The 24,939-nt window shown below is 43.1% G+C and overlaps 1 protein-coding gene across 26 annotated transcripts in view; it reads left to right on the top strand.

The window, feature by feature from the left end:
- Positions 1-24,939, top strand: part of CAMK2G (calcium/calmodulin dependent protein kinase II gamma) — a 291,189-nt gene that overhangs the window by 173,063 nt on the left and 93,187 nt on the right. For all 26 annotated transcript variants that reach the window (XM_088475593.1, XM_088475571.1, XM_088475592.1 and 23 more), the window contains exon 4: positions 20,666-20,720. In XM_088475593.1, the coding sequence (XP_088331719.1) occupies positions 20,666-20,720 (55 nt within the window). The remainder of the gene's footprint in view (positions 1-20,665; positions 20,721-24,939) is intronic.

Raw genomic sequence — 24,939 nt, 5'->3', positions numbered from 1 at the left:
CTCTAACCTCCCGGGGGGTGCCTAAACCTAACCTCCCCTCCCCCAGCGGCTGTCCACAGCGGCGCCCGGCATCACTTCGATCAGGAAGCCGGTCTCCCAGCGTTGGTAAAATGACAGGTGTCTAGATTTAGACTCCTGTCATTTAACCCTCGCCGGGATAAAGCAGTCGGGAAGCCGGCTGCCGGGATTACGTCCGCCGGCTTCCCGACTGCATACCTGTAAAAGCACACCATGCAAGTGATACAGCATAGACATTACATAGCCACATACTGCTCATGTGTTTGGTTTATAATACTACTAGCATCAGAAGCTACTCTCCTTCCACATCCTGACTCAGCCATTCTCTACAACTACTGAACAGCCAGAACGCAAAGCAGTCGTGGTCTCCAGTACTTTTATGTAGAGCAGTGCTGCTACACTCAAGGCAATGGAGGTCATTGTTCAACATTGTGTTTGGCCAGAGCAGATCAAATATGATCCAGCCAGATTGCATTTTAAATGATTGTGACAAATCCACACACAGTGCTGTTATTGGGTTTTGGTTGAATGAATGTATAGTTTTATTTTGAGATCCTGTTGAGATGAGTGTAATTTAGTGACCTGTAGCAAAATGAGGAACCAAGGGTTGCGCCGTTACTTTCAGTTGTGTCCACGTTGGGATAATAAACTGTATATTTCAATCAATTGCAGCACACATTGAATAAACAAACCAATCTAGATAGTGAAGACTGGTTTAGGAACCTACCTGATTAGGACTATATATTGTAATTGTTACAACATAAGTGTTAACATTAAAAAAGCAAATCAATAATTAGATAATGTAAGTGAGTGTCTGTTACTAAGCTGAATAAGAATATGCCTGTCAGAAGGTAGACATGCATAAGCGAGTGAGAGTGCGGGTGTTGGTCGTTCTGTATTGAATCTTTAGCAAGTGCATGTACAGTGATAAAGCTGTGGGACACACAGGGAAACGCGTCAGACCCATTTCTGTACTGAATTCTCCATCTGCACTGGGACTTTTATGACATCTTTATACACCTGGAGCAAGCCTCCAAATCCTTCTGGCTATTATGCATCATCTGCAGTGAATCAACATTCTTTCTGAACGCAGCAAGCTCGTCCACAAGGTTCATCCACATTAAGGGACTACCACCTTGCAGGATTGTCTCTGCTAATAATCCCGGACGAGACTGCGACTTAATCTACTACATTCACGTGCTACAGCTATATCACTTGCCAGGCAAACGAGGCTACAACTAGGAAAAGGTGTATGATGCTCCAACAATGTATTTCCCAGATGCTTAATATTATTTAGCACAATTACATCTGTGTTGTTACATATATGATACTGTAGAGAATTTATTTAGATTTTTATTCCAGAAATTATTTCTTATTTTCGCATGATTTTAATATCAGCTGTGTTTTAATAAATGTGCTTTTTTTCACCTAAACACAATCCGTTCCAAATTACTTTCTATATGAGATATATATCCCTATTTAATAGCGTGTATTCATATATTTTGCATGTACAGTGAAATGCCTAATAATGTACTATAATTCCATTAGTCACAGGTAACAGTGGGACACTTTGTCAGGGCCATGCTTTATCTACCACGAAGGTAAAGCCTATACCTAGCTACCCCCAAATGTTCGTCTTAGTAAAAATATTCCATTGGGAGAGAACAGTGCATCACTTTCACATCTTGTTTATTTCCCTCTACTTTGGAGACACATCTTCTGTCGTGGCCAATGAGAAATCATGTTGGCGAAAGCAAGCATATCTAATTTAATGACCCATGCTTATGGCAATTGCAGAGTTGTACCGGATTTCACTGAAGAATGATCTTGGATCATGCAGCGGCCAAGCAGTTGCAGAGAGAGAATCGTTACCACGACAACAGCTATTAGTTCAAAAAGTATTGACGGTTGTTATGACAACAGAGGTCCCATTTTCACTGGCCCTAAGCAGACTGAGTTGACGGTTTAACAAAGTACAAAGGAGTCTCTATTTTCAATCATGGCATTTATTGCTTTGTATTGGCAGGTCAAGTAATGTATTTCAAATGACAAACTCATTTAGATTTTGGATTGTCAAATGACCTCTTGACTCCACCGTAATTCATCTAGCTCAGCTTGAAGCCTACCTTATAAAAAAAATGTATACACTTACTATGCCATCTCCTACTTTCTTTTATATATAATGCATCAATGCCCTGAAAGAGCCCGTCTAAATTTTCTGAAAATTCGTTTGTGTAGTTTCCCAAATAAAGGTTACTGTGACTTTAGTGTTTAGCTGTTTGCCACTAGCTGATTTTGAATAGGGATATGTATAAATATATATATTTAGATACATTGATATGTGTTTATGTTATTGCCTCCTTTAAAAGCATTGGCTGAATTTAAATAACCCTTTATTTATAGGCTTAATGCACAAGTAAATTATGAGATGTGTATCTACGCCTTTAAAGGGTATGAAAATTTGAATAGAATTTGTTAAACTGGTTGGGCACGGGATCCCAACGGTCAGAATACCGTTAGTGGCATCCCAACAGGCAGAATCACAACAGAAATTAACAAGTAATCCTTACAGTAACCCCCCCCAACCCACCTTTCCCACAGCCTAACCCTCCCTCTAGTGCCTAACCCTAACTTAACCGTAACCCTAATACTCACCATTGGGATGTAAGCGGTCAGGATTCTGGAGCTGACATTCAGACTTCTGTCGCGATTCTGGCGCTGGGATTCTGATCACCGACATCCTGACAGTTGGGATGCCGACTACATCCCTGTTAAACTTATGGTCTGCACATGTGTATCAAAATCAACTCGTCCCGTACACATTTTGAGCGTTGGTTTTCATGATTTCATTTCAATTCACCGAAAACAGTCAGAACACTACACAATCTCTAACCAGGACAGTAGCGATGATGAGTGGTATAGGTAATTCCACTACTATATTTATAAACTTACATTCAAATAAACTTTTTTTTTGTGCCTCCTTGTTTTGGCACGAATGCACCTACTGTGAAGGATATGATGTATTGTAGAAGATGTGTACAGTAAGCATCTGAATGCTACTCCTGAGTATAAATGGCAGCTCTCATCCTCTGCAACTACTCAGTGTCAAAGGGGAGATGTATCCACTAGCTGTGATTATACATCACCCTTGGGGCCTGATTCAGCGGTAGGTGCTAATGCTGCGTCTTTTTTATGTAGCATCACTGCCCCTTTATGCTAATCTGCTGCTTTCCGTAAAAAGACAATCAGTTGCACCATGCTGACTTGGACATGCCCACATCTGACTAGCCATGCCCATATAGCCACCGATAAACGCCCACTGAAATTAACTATAAAACTATAAATACCGTCTAGTGTTGTTATAATAAAATATTATAAAAACACTAGACTGTGTTTATATAAAAATACATTTCTTTGTTTAAAAACAATATGTAATATGCAAAACATACACTGAGCAGCTCTAGAAATGTCCAAGCACAGGTATGGTCTGTTAGGTTTGTGTAGCAGCATTAAGTCTCTAATAACAGTCAAGCTTCTTGTTAGTAAAGCACAATTACTGTTGATGAATTCACTTGCTTAGTTATTATAAAAATTGTTATTCCACCCTGGCCAGGGAATTGTACATTAATATAAGACATTTCAAACTGGTCAGTAGTATCAGCAAAAATACTCTACCACATCCTCTACATGTGGGGTGTCTGCGGTATCCTTGCTGTGTACCCTCCCGGGCCGGCTGTATTATACAGTCTTTAAAATGCAATCATCCTTAGGGGAGACAAGACTCCAGCATGCTCTCAAGGTTCAGTTACGTATTCCAGCGTAGTAGCAAGAACGCGTTTCTCCGCCTCCACAACCTGTCAGCGGATTCTTCAGAGTGTGTCTTCTTATTTATTAGCAGCTTCTTTATACTTTTATACTTGCATCTTCCGATTTGCGCATGCACCGTGTTTTATTCCCCCCAGATCTCATTTCTGATTTGGAATGCGCTCGCAGATGGCAGCCGTGCGTTCCACTGTCTAGTGCGCATGCCCAGAAGTGGGTAATGCGTTCCACAGCCCAATTCTTGTTCTCTTGTCCTCCTGGAAGCCGACAATACATTGGTCAGGGTTAGGTCTAAAGTGAATTGTTTACAGGACCTCTGACGTCACAACCATGTGACTTGCGACAACAGGGGGAGGAGTAATGTTCAGAAAAGGGGCCAAAAGTGTACCCTCCCGGGCTTGCTTGGCTCACCATGCTTCGGGCACAGTGCCTCGCTTTGCTCACAACAGGTTTATATTCCCCTTCTATGCCTACGTGGATAGTAACACTGGTAGCTGACTGGCTCTGACGTAGCAGTCACATGGTTGTGACGTCAGAAGTGCTGCTGCCAACTTGGATTTAGTATCAACCCATTGGTATAAGCAGACATTACAGTGGTCATCTGCACATAGTCCTGGTTGGGAAACGTAACAGTTTATTTTCCCATTGTACTTTCAGTAACTAGACATCCTCATCGGTTCTTTTCTTTGGCAATATTTAGTACTAATTGCTGCTTCAAATTCTGCTAAACATATATGTTCCAGATAATTAAAACGATATATAGCTCAGAATATATCTCCTTATATAAAAGAGAACTTTATAACTGAGAGAGAGCGATATTGATTTATTTGTAATTCCAATAAACAAATTAATCCCCTTAGGACTGTTCTAAATCTGCATTTCTCTATACTTATATATTATATGGTATGGTGTTTTTTAGATAGAATTATGCATATATAAAGATCTGTAAATTGATAGTAAACATATTCTTATTAAATGCACACATTAATACTATATCTCCTATCGTTAGTATAAAAACATATATTGAGAAGACCTTGTAGGAAAGGGATTTTACAAAAGAAGGTAAGAAACAATAATCCTCCTAACCTGTTATCCCAGCATCTATATCCTGCAGTGTATTGGCAGCATGACCCAGAGGGACCGCTAGTGAAATACTACCAGCACCTACAGGCCATTCTAAATGTCACAGGGATTTCAGTGGGAATAATTACCACAAATAGGTTCACTCCATGTACTCTATAAGAATGATCATCCTAGCCCATTTTGATGAGAACGATCATATATTCTATATATATATATATATTTATATATATATATATATATATATATATATATATATATACATACACACATTTATAACGTAACTAGAAACTGGGTGTGTTTTTACACCTTTATTTATATTCCTCCAGTGTTCCATAAATCTTGTATGCAACATATAGGTTGTCCTACCCGTATATTGTTTTCCAGACACTATCACATACACAACAAAAGAGGATCTACAGTTCAAAAATTATTTTATTTAGATTTTTTCTCCGTTTGCATATGAAGAAAAATAAATTACTTTTTTTTATGGTTAAATTACTTTTTTTGTGGGTATGTAGACCTGTTTTACACATGGTTTTTCCACATTTGTGGAATCCAATTGGTTTATTTGGAAGCCACGAGGGAGGGGCGATGTTGGTTTTTGCGTTTCCATTAAAGTGACTTGATAAGATTGATTTTAGATTATTTCATCTAAACCAGCTTGGTTTATTTAATACTCTGGTTGCTGGGAACTTGTTACAAGTAATAGTCTGATAACTAAATAGCTTTATATGAAGTAATTGCATCTCTGATAGGTGCTGCTCTTGCATTTCTTTTATCCTTTCATATAAGAACAAAGATAGATGGGGAAAGTAAATAAAATGTTTATTTACAAAATGCAATAATAGGAATTCTCTGAATAAGAAGTTTTAATGTTTAACCAAGTCTTGCTGTACCAACCATTCTGGTGTGCAGGGTTTTGTAGAATATAGATATCTTGTTGATTGTAGGTATCTCATGCAATGCAACAGTAGATGTGGTATGCTCGCAACATGCCAAAGTTCATTTGTATCAGTTTGCTTAGGTTTTTCCGTATGATTTTTAATGGCTCAGGATAGCACTTTCTGAGAATTCTGCTGTCAAAGCAAACTTGTTTATTTTATTTGCTAGATAAAACTACAGAGTTGTTTTCGGGCTGGGTATGCTATGTCGACAGTGTAATGTTGACAGTCATCACGTCAAAATGTCGAAATTGACCAGTTCATCCAATCGGAGGCCCCCGGGGCATATTAAAAGGAGGTTATACACCTCATCCAGTCAGTGATGGAGTGTGTTCTGTGATAGGACTGTCCTGTAAGTGTTTTTAGATTGTGGGGATGGGGTGCATTGATTTGGGGAATGTGGTGCGTGCCAGTAAGTGAACGACATGTGAAATAGATGAGTGGCTTTTTGGGTTGAGTACTTGGGGTACCCATGTCATTTTGGGCATGTTTATACTTAAGGTTAATGTGTAGGACCTTTTTGAAGGTTGGGGGCTGCACATGTGGCACTCATAGTATATCAGGTTGCCCATTACTGGCCTACACCATTTAACTGTCTGAAGGTGGAGAGTTCCCCGTAACCACTAAGCTGTATCTCCCTGTGTGTGCACTGGGCATGTGATAAATACTTTCTTTCATTAACATCAGTAAACCTACAAACATGATAAATACCTCCTTGTCCAAAAGGAATGAAGGAGACTTATTAGAATATTTATCATGTTTTATTCCTCATAAGATTTAGAACTACAGTAAGTCTGTCTGAAATGCCACTTGTGTGTTACAGCATAGAAATATCTTGTGTTGCTGATACTACACATAATTGAAGTTTGATCCAGGACGTGAAGACTGTATCATGCTGAAAATACACCTTATTCATCTAAATAGTTTCCCTCATATTATTTCCATAAGCACCACAAAGTGACAGCATGTGACTTAAAAAGCTTGTGTCTTTCCTGATCATTTTCTCCAAAGCTAGGCTTTTATAAAGCTGTTATTACAGTGCATCTACTTGCATAGTTGAGGTTGCTTACAGTCCCATAATCCAGTAATCTCTTCCCCTACCTATCCAATCAGTCTTATTCACAAATTGACATCCTTGGGCATATGGACCAGGGTAAGTAGCACATCCCTGGGTGTAGATTACTATGTCATTTGACGTGTGGCTGGATAAGTGGCCTGAAATTAACACAGTTTATAAAGGTGGCCACAAATGGGCAGATGTAGAGTGAGTGCTATACCATCTTACATAGTTTATCTTCTGTGAATTTAGACTACGCATACGTGCTATATGAAATCACGTACATTTATTTATTACCAGTTATTTATATAGCGCACACATATTGCGCAGCACTTTACAGAGAATAATTGTCCATTCACATCAGTCCCTGCCCCAGTGGAGCTTACAGTCTATATTCCCTACCACATTATTATTGTTGTTATTATTGTCTGTATGGCGCCACAAGTGTTCCGCAGCGCCTTACAAAGTAAATAAACAAAAATTTGACTTACAATACAATGCAGGACAAGGATAATATACATTGATATATTGGTGGCCATAACACCCAAATAAGCAACAGAGCATAAGCAACCAAGTGTTAGGTGTCCTATTGGTGGGTAAGAAGTAGATTAAAATAAAGTAAGGAAAAGCTCAAGAGGGTAGAGGGCCCTGCTCGCAAGAGCTTACATTCTCAAGGGAAGGGGCAGACCTACAGGCATGATACAGATGGGGAAGACAGGGAGGAGGGAGCATGTAGCAGCAAGTTAGGATGAGAGCTGGAAAGCATTGATGAAGTATTGAGTCTTGAGAGCCCGTTTGAAGGATTGTAGAGAGGTGGAGAATCTGATGGTGAGCAGCACGGGCAAAGTCTTGGAGGCGGAAGTGGGAGGAAGTAATCAGTTGGCATGAGAGGCGGCGTGCATTTGTTGAACGAAGAGGGCGGACAGGAGAGTGAAGGGTGATGAGGTCAGAGATGTAAATGGGAGAGGAGTGTGTGAGGGCTTTGTAAGCGAGTGTGAGAACCTTGAATTGGGTTCTGAAGGGGAGCCAGTGGAGGGCTTGTAAGAGAGGGGAGGCAGATGTAGAACGTTTGGAGAGAAAGATGAGTCGAGCGGCAGCATTGAGGACAGACTGGAGAGGAGAGAGATGGGAGATGGGAAGGCCAGATAGGAGGAGGTTACAGTAATCCAGTCTGGAGATGACCAGTGAGTGTATTAGGGTCTTAGTAGCATCCTGGCTGAGAAAGGGTCTGATCCTGGAAATATATATTTTTGAGATGGAAACAACAAGACTGAGAGGTTCTGGATATGTGGTTTGAAGGAGAGGGATAAGTCCAGGGTAACTCCAAGACAGTGCACTTTGGGGCTAGAAGAGATAGTTGTGCCATCAACTGATAAAGAAATAGTGGGAAGTGAGGTTATGTGGGATGGTGGGAAGATGATCATCTCAGTCTTAGACATATTAAGTTTAAGAAATCGCTGGGACATCCAGGAAGAGATGGCAGAGAGACAGTTGGAGGTACGAGTGAGGAGAGAGGGAAAGATTTCAGGGGTGGAAAGGTAGATCTGAGTATCATCAGCATAGAGATGCTAATGGAGGTCAAAAGAGCTGATGAGTTCACCTAGTGAGGACGTATAGAGGGAGAAAAGGAGTGGTCCAAGAACAGAACCTTGGGGAACACCTACTGTGAGAAGATGTGGGGGAGAAGATAAGCCATGAGAGGAGGCAGAGAAGGATCAGTCAGAGAGGTAGGAGGACAGCCAGGAGAGAGCAGTGTCACAAAGACCAAGGGAGTGAAGGATTTGCAGCAGGAGAGGGTGGTCCTCTGTCAAAAGCAGCAGAAAGGTAAAGGAAAATGAGCAGAGTAGTGACCACATGCTCACATACACACACACTAGGGTTAATTTTTGTTGGGATCTAATTAACCTATCAGTATATTTTTGGAGTGTGGGAGGAAATCGGAGCACCTGGAGGAAACCCACCCAAGCACTGGGTGAATATACAAACAAGAGGCTATGCAGATCTGTATGCATTTCACATGTATCAAACCTTGTGATCGGAGAATTGAAACAGGGATGGGAATGTGCAAAATTTAGTAAGGGTGCATATGCTGCCTATGCATATCAGCCAGTAGTCCCTTATATACACCTGTTAGGAAGCAATGGTTTGCACCTGTAACAAGGCTGGGGCAAGTTGTTGACTTATAGTAAAGAAGCTGTAAGTGTTGCCAGTGCAGAGGTAGGTGCATAAAGATGGGTACAGCACTGCATATCTGTTATTTCTGCATGCAATTTTTATTTTTTTAAAGAAATTTACGCCCACTTTGCAATCAACTCTTATCAGCTTCTAGTCTGTAAGATTGCTATAAAGCTGGGTACACACATAACGATTGTGTATCCAGCGATGCCAACCCATGATCCCAGCACCGACGGGCCGACATATCGGACAGTACGTACACACTGGGCGATCTGGTACACGACCACCCGATGTGCCTGCCCCCGCCGCATAGCGCTGCATGAGATCGTCAGCCGCATCGCCTGATCTTCCTGCATGTGCAAAAGATCAGGCGATGCGGCTGACTACACCACGGGAGCGCGGACTATACGATGTAGTGCATACACACTGCACAATATTGAATATTTGTCGTTCCGATATGTTGGAATCAGCCAAATCATTAGCAATATCATGTAGAGGCCTTTAGGCTTTATAGAGGAATAGCATAAACTTTTGTCTTGCACATGCATTCCCCTATAATACATACAATTAAGCACTAAACATGTATTTACTATCATTCGCTTTTTACTTTCTTTTATAAAGAACTAGTGAAAACCTGTTGGCTACGTCTTGCTCTCTTACTTTGGAAAAAACATCTGTGCATATAGCGCAGTGTATGATGGATTCAGTTTGCTGCACATCTTGTGTGGAATCCCTTACCAGTCGTTTGCATAATGCTATACCTTTCTGTTTGTGCACATTGAAATTACTGTGATTTATGACCCAAGGAACACATTTCTAGTTCTGTCTGAATGTATGTGTTGCAGTTTGATAGTTAAATTGTTTTTTATTTAATAGTGTATTTAAAAAACAATAATACAAGTTGAATAAAAAGTTTTATGACTGTGAAATTTCCCTAGATAAACTCATTACTTTGTTATTAATCCATAAACGTATTTTATGGGTTTACCTATTGTAGCAAATGCTCAGGTTCTTGTTTTTTATTTATTGTATTAACTTATTTTATATGAAATATGGGATGCGGTCAGAATCCCGACCAGGGAGATTTCGGCGGTTAGAATGCTGATGCCGGAATCCCGACACTTATCAGAATGCTGACGTCGGCATCCCAATCGCAAGAATCTTGAAGGTAAGTACTGGGGCTAGGGGGGGCTTTTAGGTTTAGGCTGTGTAGGGGGGGGGGGCGGGGTAGAGTTAGGTGTTTAGGCACCAGGGGGGGAAGTTAGCTTCAGGCATCGGGTAGAGAGAGGGGTTAGGCTAGGATTACTTACCTAGGGGCGTCGGCATTGTACACTGGTCGGGATCTTGGCATTTGGATTTTTACTGCCGGAATCCCGAGTGCCGGCATCCTGTACCCAGCTCATGAAGTATATATGATATGAGCAAGCGTAACAATCTGAGCGACTTTGAGAAAAGCCAAATTGTGATGGCTAGCCCGTCTTATCAGATCACTCAGAAGAGCTGCTGTAGCACAAATTGCTGAGAAAGTTAATGCTGGCTATGATAGAAAGGTGGAAAAAAGAAAATTTCCCCCCAGCACACTGCAGATAAATCAAAAATACTTGAATCCTACATGATAATAGAAATTCAGAGGTATTGGTTTACATACATTTGCAAATATATGAATAAGCGCTGGGCCGAAGTCAAGGCTCCTCTATTCCAGCGTCCCTAACATTAAGGGGTTCACGTCCGAGAAGCAAGGCACCCCAAAAAATTCCAGCCAAGGACCATCCCCAGGACATCACACGAAAAGAAAGGTGTCGGAACACACAGCACATCACAGCTTGGGTACTGGCAGTCATCTGATTGCTACTTTGATACATACTACCAAACTAAACATTGTTGCAGACCCCTTCGTTACAACTGTATTCACTGATGGTAGTGGCCTCTTTTCAGCAGGATAATGTGTCCTGCCACACTGCAAACAGTGTTCAGGAATAGTATGAGGAACATGACAGACAGTTCAAGGTGTGACCTGGCCTCTAAACTCCTCAGATCTCAATCCGATCGAGCATCTGTGGGATGTTCTGGAAAAAAAAAGTCTGGGCCATGGAGGTCCCACCTTGCAACTTACAGGACTTAAATGATTAATAATAGTCACATGCTTATTTTATTTCAATACAAGGTCTTCAACAAGCTTTCCTTTTTAGGTGACCATGTAACCAGTGGTGCAGCCACGCCCCCTGTGACACCTAATTTTACCCTTTTATTCCCATTGAATGAATAGGAATAAAAGGGTAAGCTGAGATGCCCCAGCTGCCCCAGGAGGCGTGGCTATGTCAGGTGGTTAGGTGCTCATGGTCACACTCTCTCCAGAACCATTTAATTGACCAACACAGTAAGTGCACCTTCATCCACTCTTGCCTGGAGAGTTTAAAGTTGTAGTGGGCTCAGGGTTACCCCTATCACCATTACCGCTCGCTATTACTCTCCATAACTCACCTATCTTTTCTGGTATTCAAGTAGGACGACTAGAAGTTAAATTAGCGTTATTGGCTGGCGACATGTTATTATTGGCTTCCAATCTGCATGTTCGATCCCTGCAAGAACTTCTGTTATTAGTAGTTTGGGCTCTTTTGCAGGATACGAAGTACATTTCCATAAATCTGAAATTTTCCACCTTACTTGAGAGATCGCTGGAGTCTGTCACTATCCAGTTCTATCGCAATTTCCCATCACTAAAACTACGCTTAATTATTTAGGTATTTTGTTTCCCACTTCCCTTAATACTCTATATGCTACTAACTTTAACCCTTGACTAGCCCCCATTTCCCACTGTCACTTCTCGGTAGACCAGCGGTACTTATATACTGTAAGTATTGCTTTTCCAAACTTTCATATTTACTTTGGATGTTTCCTTTGAGACTTTCTAGGAAAGATGTGTCATATGTTGATTCATTATTTTTAAAATTTTTGTGGACAGGAAAAAAGCATAGGGTAGCATATGCTAAACTCAAGCTGAAGTGCCTATGCGTTCGGTAGAATCCTTTGTCCTTCACATGCTTATGTTTATAAGTTTAGATATTTTTATCCTGATTTATTGTCTCTATGTTGAGATAGACTGTGGCTTTGCTCGTGTGCGAAATGGTCTGAGGACATCCCCAGACACCTCCAGATACTCTGCTACAGCATTGTCAAACGACCCTTAAATACCTTCATTCAGCTGCTTAACAAGAGGTACATCTGAGAGTTCTACATATAGGGGGAGATGTATTATAGAGGCAGGGATCATGCCGCTATAACTCTGCAGCTGTCGGAACGCTCAGTGCCACTGACCGTTCATACATTGAGTGGCACATCGGCACCCATATCTTGTAGATAGCGGCACCGATAATGACAAGGGCGTAGAACCTTCATTTACCATGCAACCCCACTTTAATAGGAATGTAGTTTACGTCGAGATGCCTGCGGTCGATATACCGCTGCCGGATAATACACCTGGATCCGGTGTCTTACGATCAGGATACCGGCGTCGGAATCCCGATCATAAGACATCGGACACAGGTAGGTATTAGCCTCGCAGGGGGTTAGGCTTAGCCATCCCCGGGGGGAACTTAGGGTTAGGCACCCCCCCCCTAAGGAGTGTTGGGGTTAGGCTGAAGGGAGGGGGATTAGGCACCATTAGGGAAGGGGGGGGGGGGTTAGGCACTCTTCACACACCAGTATTTCATACCCATTTCAGACGCGTTATCAGCGCACATAGAGTAAACTGATACCACTCCACCCCCATATCGCATATTCATACATGTCCCCCCACATTTCCCAAGCCCAGCGGGCACATAGTGTACAGGGTAACGCTTTTTATAATTAGTATTTTTTGGTTATGTGGAAAAATGAGTAGATTTTGGAACAAAATTATGACTTTTGTTAATCATATATTTTGATTAACCAAAGACACCCTTGTGTTTCTAATTTTTCTGCTTGGAACTTAGGACCTGGGAAACCCGCAATCCTTCCTCTGCTAACAGTAATTCTAGCAGTAACCAAGAAATTATTACTAATTCACTGGACAAACCATTCTTCTCCTTCTTTAGCTGCAGTTAAAAATATGCTTATACAAACACTTTATTTTGAAAGAAGGCCACATTGCCTGATATTGAGACTGCAGTTATCCGCTTTATAAAAAATGGGAAATCTATATTGACCAACTTCTTGCTACAGACTGGTTCCTCTGTAGACGACGTGATACCCCTACTTAGTTGCACTCTTCATAATACTATTTACGTTGCAGCATGCAGACCAATTACTGGATGTTAGTTATCGCATTCTGAGTAGTTGGTGGGTTATGACATGAACCACATCATCATGCACCCCTCGCCCCAGTAATAGCCTACTAATGAGAAAGAGAATATCATCATGCCCCTTCCACATGGTGTGTACTACAATTGCACCTAGTTTTTTTGCCATGATATGGCTCATAAAGCCCCCCCACCACTATTTTTCTTGCTTTTGGGTCTCTTGAAAGGTAAGTAATAAAAAAGGGGGATGGATGTGCATTAGGCTACATGAGCCTTTCATGGTAAGGATTTTACTCAAAGGCTTCCAACCATTTTCACAGCCTCCCTTTAAATCATGTTAATACTGTATTGCATGTTATTTTGAATTTGGAAGTCTGCAACTGCGTGTGTGCTTTTAAATTAATCAGTGGCATAACTCTGTTCCCTAGTTCCCAATACAGTGTTTGAGCCCGGGTGCTAAAACTGCCTAGTATCTGCCCTTCCCCCCAATAGAAAGTGTGAAGACGACATTGTGAAACTCCTCAGCTGTGCAATGGATCTCTAATTATAAATCCCTTTAAACTTCCACATAGTACACATGATGACCAGTATTAGAGCTGTATACAATGGTTGTAGGGTCAGACACCAGTGGGCATCGTTGTTGGCCCTAGAACTGTACTTACATACTCACACATTACCCACCTGAGTGTGATATGTACTCATTTACTGTACTGTAGTCATGACACGTATTCAAATCCGATCATACACGTGTCCTCACACACCTAGCCTCTACTCCATGTGGCTCGAAATGCCTGGCATGCGTAATGTGAGCGGTGTAGCGTCTTCTCATCTTTTTTGCTCTGCAAAACCGCTTCATGAGACTCCACTTATTAATTTGATATGTGATACTTGTATACTTGTGTGTGACTGAATCTGTATACTAAGCACAATGGAGCTTGGTGTGAAAAAAAAGCTGCGGAATCGTAGCACTGCTTATACAGATTCAGTCTCAGTCGCGCACACATACAAGTGTCACATATCAAATTACTCTGTGCAGTCTTGTGAAGTGGTTTTATAGCATCACGATGCAACAAAGATGCACATTTAAGAGAAAGACAATTGACGCAAACAGAGTTGCATGGGACCTGGCGCACCAGAAAAGGGCTGTTTGGCGCGACTGTAGCATAAGTGTAGGAGGACACATCTGTACTAAAGTAACTCACTGCAGGCTCTCACACATGCATAGGGTCACATGCCACAGCAGGCTCTCACACATGCATAGGGTCACACGCCACAGCAGGCTCTCACACATGCATAGGGTCACACTCACAGCAGGCTCTAACACATGCATAGGGTCACACGCCACAGCATGCTCTCACACATGCATAGGGTAACACTCCACAGCATGTTCTCACACATGCATAGGGTAACACTCCACAGCATGTTCTCACACATGCATAGGGTCACATGCCACAGCATGCTCTCACACATGCATAGGTTTACACTCCACAGCAGGCTCTCACACGTGCATAGGGTCACACTCACAGCAGGCTCTCACACGTGCTTAGGGTCACACTCACAGCAGGGTCTCACACGTGCATAGGGTCAAACTCCACAGCAGGCTGTCACACATGCAGCAGGTCACACTCACAGCAGGCTCTCACACGTGCATAGGGTCACACTCCACAGCAGGCTCTCGCATGTGCATAGGGTCACACTCCACAGCAGGCTCTCGCACATGCATAGGGTCACACTCCACAGCAGGCTCTCGCACATGCATAGGGTCACACTCCACAGCAGGCTCTCGCACATGCATAGGGTCACACTCCACAGCAGGCTTTCACAAAAGCATAGGATTCCACTAACAGCAGGCTCTCACACATGCACGGGGTCCCACTCACAGCAGGCTCTCACATGTGCATAGGGTCACACTCCACAGCAGGCTGTCACACATGCATAGGGTTACACTCCACAGCAGGCTCTCGCACGTGCATAGGGTCACACTCCACAGCAGGCTCTCGCACATGCATAGAGTCACATTTCACAGCAGGCTCTCGCACGTGCATAGGGTCACATTCCACAGCAGGCTCTCGCACATGCATAGAGTCACATTTCACAGCAGGCTCTCGCACGTGCATAGGGCACACTCCACAGCAGGCTCTCGCACATGCATAGAGTCACATTTCACAGCAGGCTCTCGCACGTGCATAGGGTCACACTCCACAGCAGGCTCTCGCACATGCATAGAGTCACATTTCACAGCAGGCTCTCGCACGTGCATAGGGTCACACTCCACAGCAGGCTCTCGCACGTGCATAGGGTCACATTCCACAGCAGGCTCTTGCACGTGCATAGGGTCACATTCCACAGCAGGCTCTCGCACGTGCATAGGGTCACACTCCACAGCAGGCTCTCGCACGTGCATAGGGTCACACCCCACAGCAGGCTCTCGCACGTGCATAGGGTCACATTCCACAGCAGGCTCTCGCACGTGCATAGGGTCACATTCCACAGCAGGCTCTCGCACGTGCATAGGGTAACACTCCACAGCATGTTCTCGCACGTGCATAGGGTAACACTCCACAGCATGTTCTCACACATGCATAGGGTAACACTCCACAGCATGTTCTCACACATGCATAGGGTCACATGCCACAGCATGCTCTCACACATGCATAGGTTTACACTCCACAGCAGGCTCTCACACGTGCATAGGGTCACACTCACAGCAGGCTCTCACACGTGCTTAGGGTCACACTCACAGCAGGGTCTCACACGTGCATAGGGTCAAACTCCACAGCAGGCTGTCACACATGCAGAAGGTCACACTCACAGCAGGCTCTCACACGTGCATAGGGTCACACTCCACAACAGGCTCTCGCATGTGCATAGGGTCACACTCCACAGCAGGCTTTCGCACATGCATAGATTCACACTCCATAGCAGGCTCTCGCGCATGCATAGGGTCACACTCCACAGCAGGCTCTCGCACATGCATAGGGTCACACTCCACAGCAGGCTTTCACAAAAGCATAGGATTCCACTAACAGCAGGCTCTCACACATGCACGGGGTCCCACTCACAGCAGGCTCTCACATGTGCATAGGGTCACACTCCACAGCAGGCTGTCACACATGCATAGGGTTACACTCCACAGCCATCTCTCGCACGTGCATAGGGTCACACTCCACAGCAGGCTCTCGCACATGCATAGAGTCACATTTCACAGCAGGCTCTCGCACGTGCATAGGGTCACATTCCACAGCAGGCTCTCGCACATGCATAGAGTCACATTTCACAGCAGGCTCTCGCACGTGCATAGAGTCACATTTCACAGCAGGCTCTCGCACGTGCATAGGGTCACACTCCACAGCAGGCTCTCGCACATGCATAGAGTCACATTTCACAGCAGGCTCTCGCACGTGCATAGGGTCACATTCCACAGCAGGCTCTCGCACATGCATAGGGTCACACTCCACAGCAGGCTCTCGCACGTGCATAGGGTCATACTCCACAGCAGGCTTTCACAAAAGCATAGGATTCCACTAACAGCAGGATCTCACACATGCACGGGGTCCCACTCACAGCAGACTCTCACATGTGCATAGGGTCACATTTCACAGCAGGCTCTCGCACGTGCATAGAGTCAAACACAACACAGCAGGCTCTCGCACATGCATAGAGTCACATTTCACTGCAGGCTCTCGCACGTGCATAGGGTCACACTCCACAGCAGGCTCTCGCACATGCATAGAGTCACATTTCACAGCAGGCTCTCGCACGTGCATAGGGTCACACTCCACAGCAGGCTCTCGCACGTGCATAGGGTCACACTCCACAGCAGGCTCTCGCACGTGCATAGGGTCACATTCCACAGCAGGCTCTCGCACGTGCATAGGGTCACACTCCACAGCAGGCTCTCGCACGTGCATGGGGTTACACTCCACAGCATGCTCTCGCACATGCATAGGGTCACACTCCACAGCAGGCTCTCGCACATGCATGGGGTCACACTCCACAGCAGGCTCTCACACGTGCATGGGGTCACACTCCACAGCATGCTCTCGCACATGCATAGGGTCACACTCCACAGCAGGCTCTCGCACATGCATGGGGTCACACTCACAGCAGGCTCTCGCACATGCATGGGGTCACACTCACAGCAGGCTCTCACACGTGCATGGGGTCACAGACACAGAGTATCACAGACACACAGGGAAACCCATCACAGGATCCCTTACATACACCCTCTTATACATACAGAAATATAGTTACATAGAGTTGGGCACTCAAAAGAGTGTCTCCCTCTTACCTTACAGTAAAAGCTGGGTAGCTGTCATTGTGTGGGGTATGAACTCCAGCAGCTTCTCTCTCATCACTCATGCTGCATTTAGGTCAGGTCAGGACAGGAGTCAAAGGTCAGGACTGTACCCTGTGCAGTGTAGTCCTGCCCAATACACAAATTCCTCCCTTTCCTCTCATCTTCTGCCTACACAGCAGCCCAGCTTCAGCAGCTTCACGGCTGCGATTAAGGGCGTACTTCTGCAGGTATAGGCATCACCGATAAGTTTTATGTGAGGGGGAGCAATCAGCCCCTCTGCTCTCTTTCATGGCTACGCCACTGCACATAACCACTCCGAAATGTACAGTGGGTGAACTAGACATACGTGGAAAATCTTAAAACACAGGGAGCTATTTATTAGATTAAAATAAAGATACGTACAGAATAAAGAGTAAAACCGGCAATCTCATGAGTGTTTAGATGGTTATCCAGCGGTCCAGGTAAAGGTTGTGCCAACAGAGGTAGGCCATCCAACACTTTTCACACAATTACTTTGTTAGGGGTGTCTGAAGACTCATGAGATAAGCCTATGTCATTCTTTATTCTGTATGAGTCATTATTGAAGCTTAATAAATAGCTCGCTGTGTGTGGCTTGTTCACCTTCATATAGAAGTGGTTATGTGGCTGTCTGGAAAAAAAACTTATTGAAATCCTTGTGTTGAAAACCAGTTTATAAAGATTAGCCTGTGATTATTAATGTACGGAGGATATTTTCTCTATCCATTTATGCAGTTGATTTGAATACTACACCTAGGCCCAAATGTAATAGTATGTGGGATTTTCAAATTGCCGAGATTTTGTTGAGATAGGAGTCAAACTCAAAGCGACAATATTTAGTAAGGCAAAGCCAACCTGGGGAGTTGTAACGTTCAGTGTTTACTGATAGACAGCTTAAATATAGGTTCTATGTGTGGTCTATGCTTTTAAAGTGTGTAAGAAAAAAATATTACATTTTACAACTATCAGCTACCGCATTGCTAGACCAAAACATAATAATATTGCTCCTGTTAGGAAACTATGGATAGCTGGCGGCCTGCCAACCCTTCCCCTGCGGCTTCCAACTGTTCTGCTGTATTCCCTTTGCTCTGATTTATGTCCATTGGCCTTAGGTCTTAGGGGGTGATGTATCAAAGCCTAAAGAGAGATTAAGGGGTCTATGTACTAAGCCGTGGATGGAGATACCCAGGATTTAAAGTGACAGAAGCTGTCATAAAGTAGAGAATAACACTTACTGTAACATGATTTTATTATTTGTCCACTGCCACTGCATCACATGATCACCACTGCATCATGTGACCTTCACCACATAACACAGGGGATTCACAAAACTCCAGCAGCAGATCTGAGATCTCAGGGGCATGCGTTCTGCAGCCTGGTCTACCACCTTATTTAGTGTGTGAGAGCATATTTTGGGGGAAGTGGAGAAATCTGAATGGTTCCGTTTTAATCTTTTTTTTTTTACTAACATTGGGATTTGTTAATTTACTGACATGGCAAAGTATTATGAATGTGATGTGCTGTTAAGAATAGGCAATCTGTGCACATTTTCCAGTAAAATTACAATATTTTGTTGTGGAGTACCAGAGCACTGAATGGGATATTCCCTAGGGGTAATATGCATCCATTTTAAAGGTTATGCTGGGTGCACACTACTAGACGATATGTTGTCGGATCGGACGACATATCGTCCACATCATCCAGTGTGTACAGACTGTCACTGACAATGTGCGCTCCCACGCTGCGACATCCCCCTTTGGACCTGCACGTAGGTCCGACGGGCAACATTGCCAGCGAGGGCCATGCTGCCGAGCGCAGCGTGGCCCTCGCTATCGCGATGTCTCTCCTGACATCGGCAAGTGTGTATGCACTTGCTGATGCCGGGACCCCCGCCAGGACCGGTCCAACGACAGGTCTGCTGAGTACACATCGTTAAATGTGTACCCAGCCTTAGAGACTGCACAAGTGGTCTCTGAAGTGTTTCTAGTTGCTTGTCACTGTGTTTAAAGAAACATCACATTTAGCTTATAAAATATTTTTTCAGATTTTTTAGCATATGATGTAAAGGATTAAAAATGTTTGAATACTGCATACCTGAAATGGTTTCTATGAGGTGGGGGATTATATTGGTCAAGTTATAGCAGGATGTGCTTACATTTCAGATATTTTTACAGTATGGCAACTTTCACAATGTATGTTCTCCAACTAACTATGTTACTAATATATTATTTTGCCTTATGATTGAAATATATCACTTATTGTTGCTTTTATAAAGCAGAAACTTTATCTCCCTTTTGAGTCCCAGAATTTGCAGAGTAGTTTGGGCATTTACCCTCTCCTCTCCATTTTACTTTGAGCTTTACTACTCGTACTCCTTTATTACAGTAGAATTGAGCAGACAGACAGTTGTTATCACTCAGGGTTGTCCATATTACATTTAATTTTGGAACACCATTAACTGCAGCTTGAGCCGGTACAACAGGATCCGTTTCCACTTAAGTCTCACACTTGGGCTACATCACATATGGCAGATCACACAGTCATTGGCTGACCAAGTTCTTGGACATGCTTGAAAACAAGACTGTAAATTCCACTTGGATCATTCTGATTCATGCCTCTCTATTTGGGGCAACACACTGCCAATTTGCTGATATCACTGCATATGTGGTCTCACAAGTTCTTCAACTATAAATACATTTTCTAATCCGGTAATCCTTAGTGCAATTTTTAAATTAAGTTTTTACTAAGGCAGCAGCCAAAAAATAACATTAACTTTAAAAGGACTATCTACAGCTACAGTATGAAGCTGTTTTCATTTAGGCGGTTTACAGCTTAGCGTTGTAACAGACATTTGATAATATGAATATTCCACTAATAGGATGTTATTGTAGTTCTGTGTTTTGATTACTTTATCAATTAAATATGCAATGTATTAATGTATATGGTCACTGATGCATATTTTTTTTATTTGCAGTGCGCCTCCATGACAGTATTTCAGAAGAAGGGTTTCACTATCTTGTTTTCGACCTGTAAGTATTTTGGTTCTTGCTCACTGCAGATGCTATGCAGTAAACTGTAGGAGCCTACATTTATTTAAATCATTTCTACAGTCAGAGTGGCAGATGTATCAAACCTAAAGAGGAGAGTTGGATAAGATATCCATGGCAACCAATCAGCTATCATTTTATAGAATGTACTTGATAAATAATAGGTTTAAACTGATAGGTTGCTATGGGCAACTTCTCCACTTGTCATCTTTAGAAGGTTTGATGCATCTCCCCCAGAGAGTTAATGTTATCTATTACTATCCTTACAGTACACTTTTTTTTTTTTTTTTTTTTTAACAAAAACTTTTGTATCTTATTACCTTAGTTATTGATCATTAAAGTTAACACAGCTCAAATTTGCACTAATGGTGCATACACATGGGACGAACGTCAGCTATAACGAGTTCGCTGAATGATCTCCCTGCACCTTCCCGGTGTGCTGGATGATATCGATCATCCAGCACACCACCAACGACGGCGGGTCCCTATAATAACCTGGTCGATATCGACCAGGTTGGCCTGCATGCACGGTCAATGGACGATATCGTTATCGTCCAAACGTGCCTACGCATTGCAGGTCGTTGGCGGTTTGGAGGCAGCGAAAAATGCAAGGTATGAATTATAACAATATGATCGATATCGTTCATATTGTGCATTTTTATCGTACCGTGTGTACGCACCTTAAGACCATAGCAACCAATTGGTAATTAGCTTTCATCCTGTTACAATGTTTTCTTAAATGCATTTTTATTTGGAGGTAAGCATATGGACTTGTGAGCCAAGATACCTACATCTGTGGAAGGGCAATGGTTTGCTCAATCTGATGGGAAAAGTTGGGTGGATCAGGTCATTCTTGCACATACCTTTGCACCACATACTATAGGTGACAAAAAGTAAATACACCTTTAGAATTTTGTAATAGTTTATTTTCTTGCATCTCGGAATAAAAATGTATTTGGGAAGTCTTATAACTATTCAAAGCAAAACATATATTAATTAAATGGATTATATTTATATCAATGCCGCTGATGGGGCCATGACACCCTGCTAATTGTTTGACTCATGATATCTCTGGTTTAGCAGACTGCTGGTATATTTTACTTTTTTATTAATTTTAATTTTTTCTTGAGATGTCTATATAATTTTATTTTAAATTGTATGTTATTTGATAGCTTTTCTTTTTTCTGTTTATTAAATTAATATATTTATGAGACACTTCTGTTTATGTGAATTTGCTATTCACAGGTCTTATATTTCCTTTATAACATACCACACCTGCTTTGGCAAAACGATCCAGTGGTAGCAAAAGTAATGTGAACACTGGGCCTGGACACTGGAAACTAGGAGTTGTATGTCCGGATTTTTCAGATGCCCCCCAAATGCCCCTTTTATGCCATCAGACTCCTCCACATGCACCATTTATGCCTACAGACTGCTCTCTACATGCCCTATTTATGCCAGATACATGCCCCTTTTGTGCCAGATTCCTCCACAATCTTTTTATGTCACAAGACTCCTCCAAATGCCCTTTTTATACAAGACAATGCCTCTTTTGTGCCACCATACTAATTCACATGTTCCATTTATGCCAGGTACATACCATTTTTATGATTGATTCTTCCATGTGCCCCTTTTATTCCCCCTCAGCAATAATTTCAGCTTCGGCATGCAGTTTTTGTGACAGTCATAGAGATAACTGACATACACCTCCCCCAGTGAGTCCCCAAACTGACTGCTCTCATGTGACTTTACTGGCACAGGTCTGTAGTGATTCTGTAGTTAGTGTTTGTCATCATCCTCAACCACAGGTGACTTGTGAGGTGACTAATCATTTTGCTGACCTGCTGATGTGTAGATTACCTGATGCCTGGTTGCCACCTGCTGCTAGCTGCAGTGTTGTAAACCAGCCTGCATCTTAGAACGCTGGTGTGGGATTCGGGAGCGTTGTTGCTCAAAGCAGGGCATTATGACCAATCCGTTTATTACACTTTCCTTAAGGGGTGCAGCTACAGAAGATTTTCGTAGCACTTTTTTTTGCCTGTTTACATGCTGATGACCATGGACGCTGCTGTTTGTTAATGTGCGGCGCTGGCTACCCATGAAGACGTTAGATACCATTGCTGACAGTTTGCTGTGACCTGCCTTTCCCTAAATATACCAAACGCTAGTGGAGCCCACTTGTGTTCACCGCCTGATGCCTGGGCTGAAAAAGGATTTTGTCACCCGGGTCAAGGCAGTCATCTTGCACCCTCCCTGGTGTCTCTGCTGCAATATGTGTCGCTCTCCCCCACCCCCACCCCCTTTCCGGTGCCTGGAACTTCTACTTGCTCCGTTACGTGGTGACATGCTCCTCGCACACTGTTCTTCAGTGCACGTGACGTCGCCTTCCTCAGCCAGCCCCATTACCTTTTTAAGCCAGCCCTGCCTAAGCACGGGTGGGAATAACGTGCGGCGACGTAACCTCACACTACTGCATTGCTCTTTACCTGAGCCGAAACTGAGCTAGCAAGAGCCCAGTACAGTGTGCACTGTGCATTCATTGTATGCAAAGGGAGCAAGGAATGAAGGGAGGAGGGGTGCTGTTCTCTCCAATCTGTAAAACTGCGCCCACAATGGGGTGGTGCCCCCGTTCGGCCGCACTGGACGAAGGGCCCTGGAGCCCATGCAGCCACACACCCAGCTCATGCCTTAAAGCTGCACTGACTGCATAGTACACCATGTAGACAAAAGTGAATGGACACTGACAGCAAATGGATCAATTAGATTTTATTGACATCAGTACTTTGTAGGTCCACCGTGTGCAGTTATTATGCAGACATCCTTCTTGGAAAACTGTCCACAAGTTACTGGACAACAGCAGGCGGTATGTTTTGCTATTCTGTCTTAAGTACAGTGACAAACTGAGATACAGGTTTAGTTGGCCTAGAATGCACCCGTCGCTCCAATGGGATTAAGATCTAGATTCTGAGCTGTCCAGTCCATCCGGGTTACCAAATTTTCTGTATACCAGTCCAGCGTAGTGTACCATCTAGCCTTGCTGGCCATATCACCTGTGGTACTCATACCACCAGTTGAGAACTCCTGTCCAATGTTAAGTCCATTTAATTGAAAAAAGAGAATATGGCAAAACTGTGAATTTGTCTATAAGTCTGTCCTCATAAACTGAGCAACCATGAGTAAAAAGCACTACAATGCTTATGGCAACTCTGACAGCGTTAGGCTTCCAGGGTAAGGATCAGAGAAGCTGTCCACAGGGACGTAATAGATTAAGTACTTCACAAATACACACTATTACAGGTGGGCAGCAGAAATGAAAACCTTAATTAAGAAAACAACCACGAAATGTCACTTAGTGACATATGGGAGACTCTACTAACAGGTGAAGGAAGAGTCTACAAACTGATGGGATCAAGATTTACCTTTTTGGCCTCAATGCATTTCCCTTGTTAATGCTGTTTGGCACCTTAAGAACACTATGGCCAGTAGCCTTGATGGGTTGCAGTTGCATTTAAAACATTTATAGTTTTAAATTTGTGGCTCAATTGTTGAATTCTCCTCACTTGCTGCAACTCACAGGCTGTTAGCATTTGGCTTTATGTCTAATGTGAAGCTGGAACATAGTGCTTTGGGGTTGATATTCTACTTCAGGGACTGGAATGTTTAAGGGGCCTATCCATTAGCAGATCTTTTCAAAAGATGAAAGACAAAAGATTTATCTTATGAAAATTCCTTGGGTTGCTGTGCCAGGTATCTGTCATGTACATGACAGATTTTATCAAACGTCGAACGATTTTGCATGACATCATTCTGGGAGTGGATTTTTTTTTTATGTTTCGATTCATTTGCATTAAAAAAATCGTTCGTCGTTTACCGCGACAGATATTTCTAATATCTGTCAACGATAAACGATAATTGACTAACATGTTGGAGAGACTAAAGACCAAATTTGTCTGCCCACGGGAGTGCGCATTTTGATCGTTCAGAGCCTATCCATTAGCAGATAAATTGAACGACTGAACGATAAATCGTTCAAATTTATATGCTAATGGATAGGCCCCTTTAGTAATGCAAAAAAAAGCCATAATGATTGCGTAAGATAAAAGACAAATCTTAGAACAAAAAATTCAGCCGTTTGCAAGAAATCTGGGATTCGCATTCTATTCCAGCAGCACACTGATCCAAAGTATACAACACTGGTGTG

The sequence above is a fragment of the Taudactylus pleione genome, unplaced genomic scaffold, assembly GCF_031769625.1.
Source record: "Taudactylus pleione unplaced genomic scaffold, aTauple2 ptg000016l, whole genome shotgun sequence".
Lineage (NCBI taxonomy): Eukaryota > Metazoa > Chordata > Amphibia > Anura > Myobatrachidae > Taudactylus > Taudactylus pleione.
Note: the sequence above shows the minus strand (reverse complement) of the source record. Positions and strands in the feature narration are given on the sequence as shown.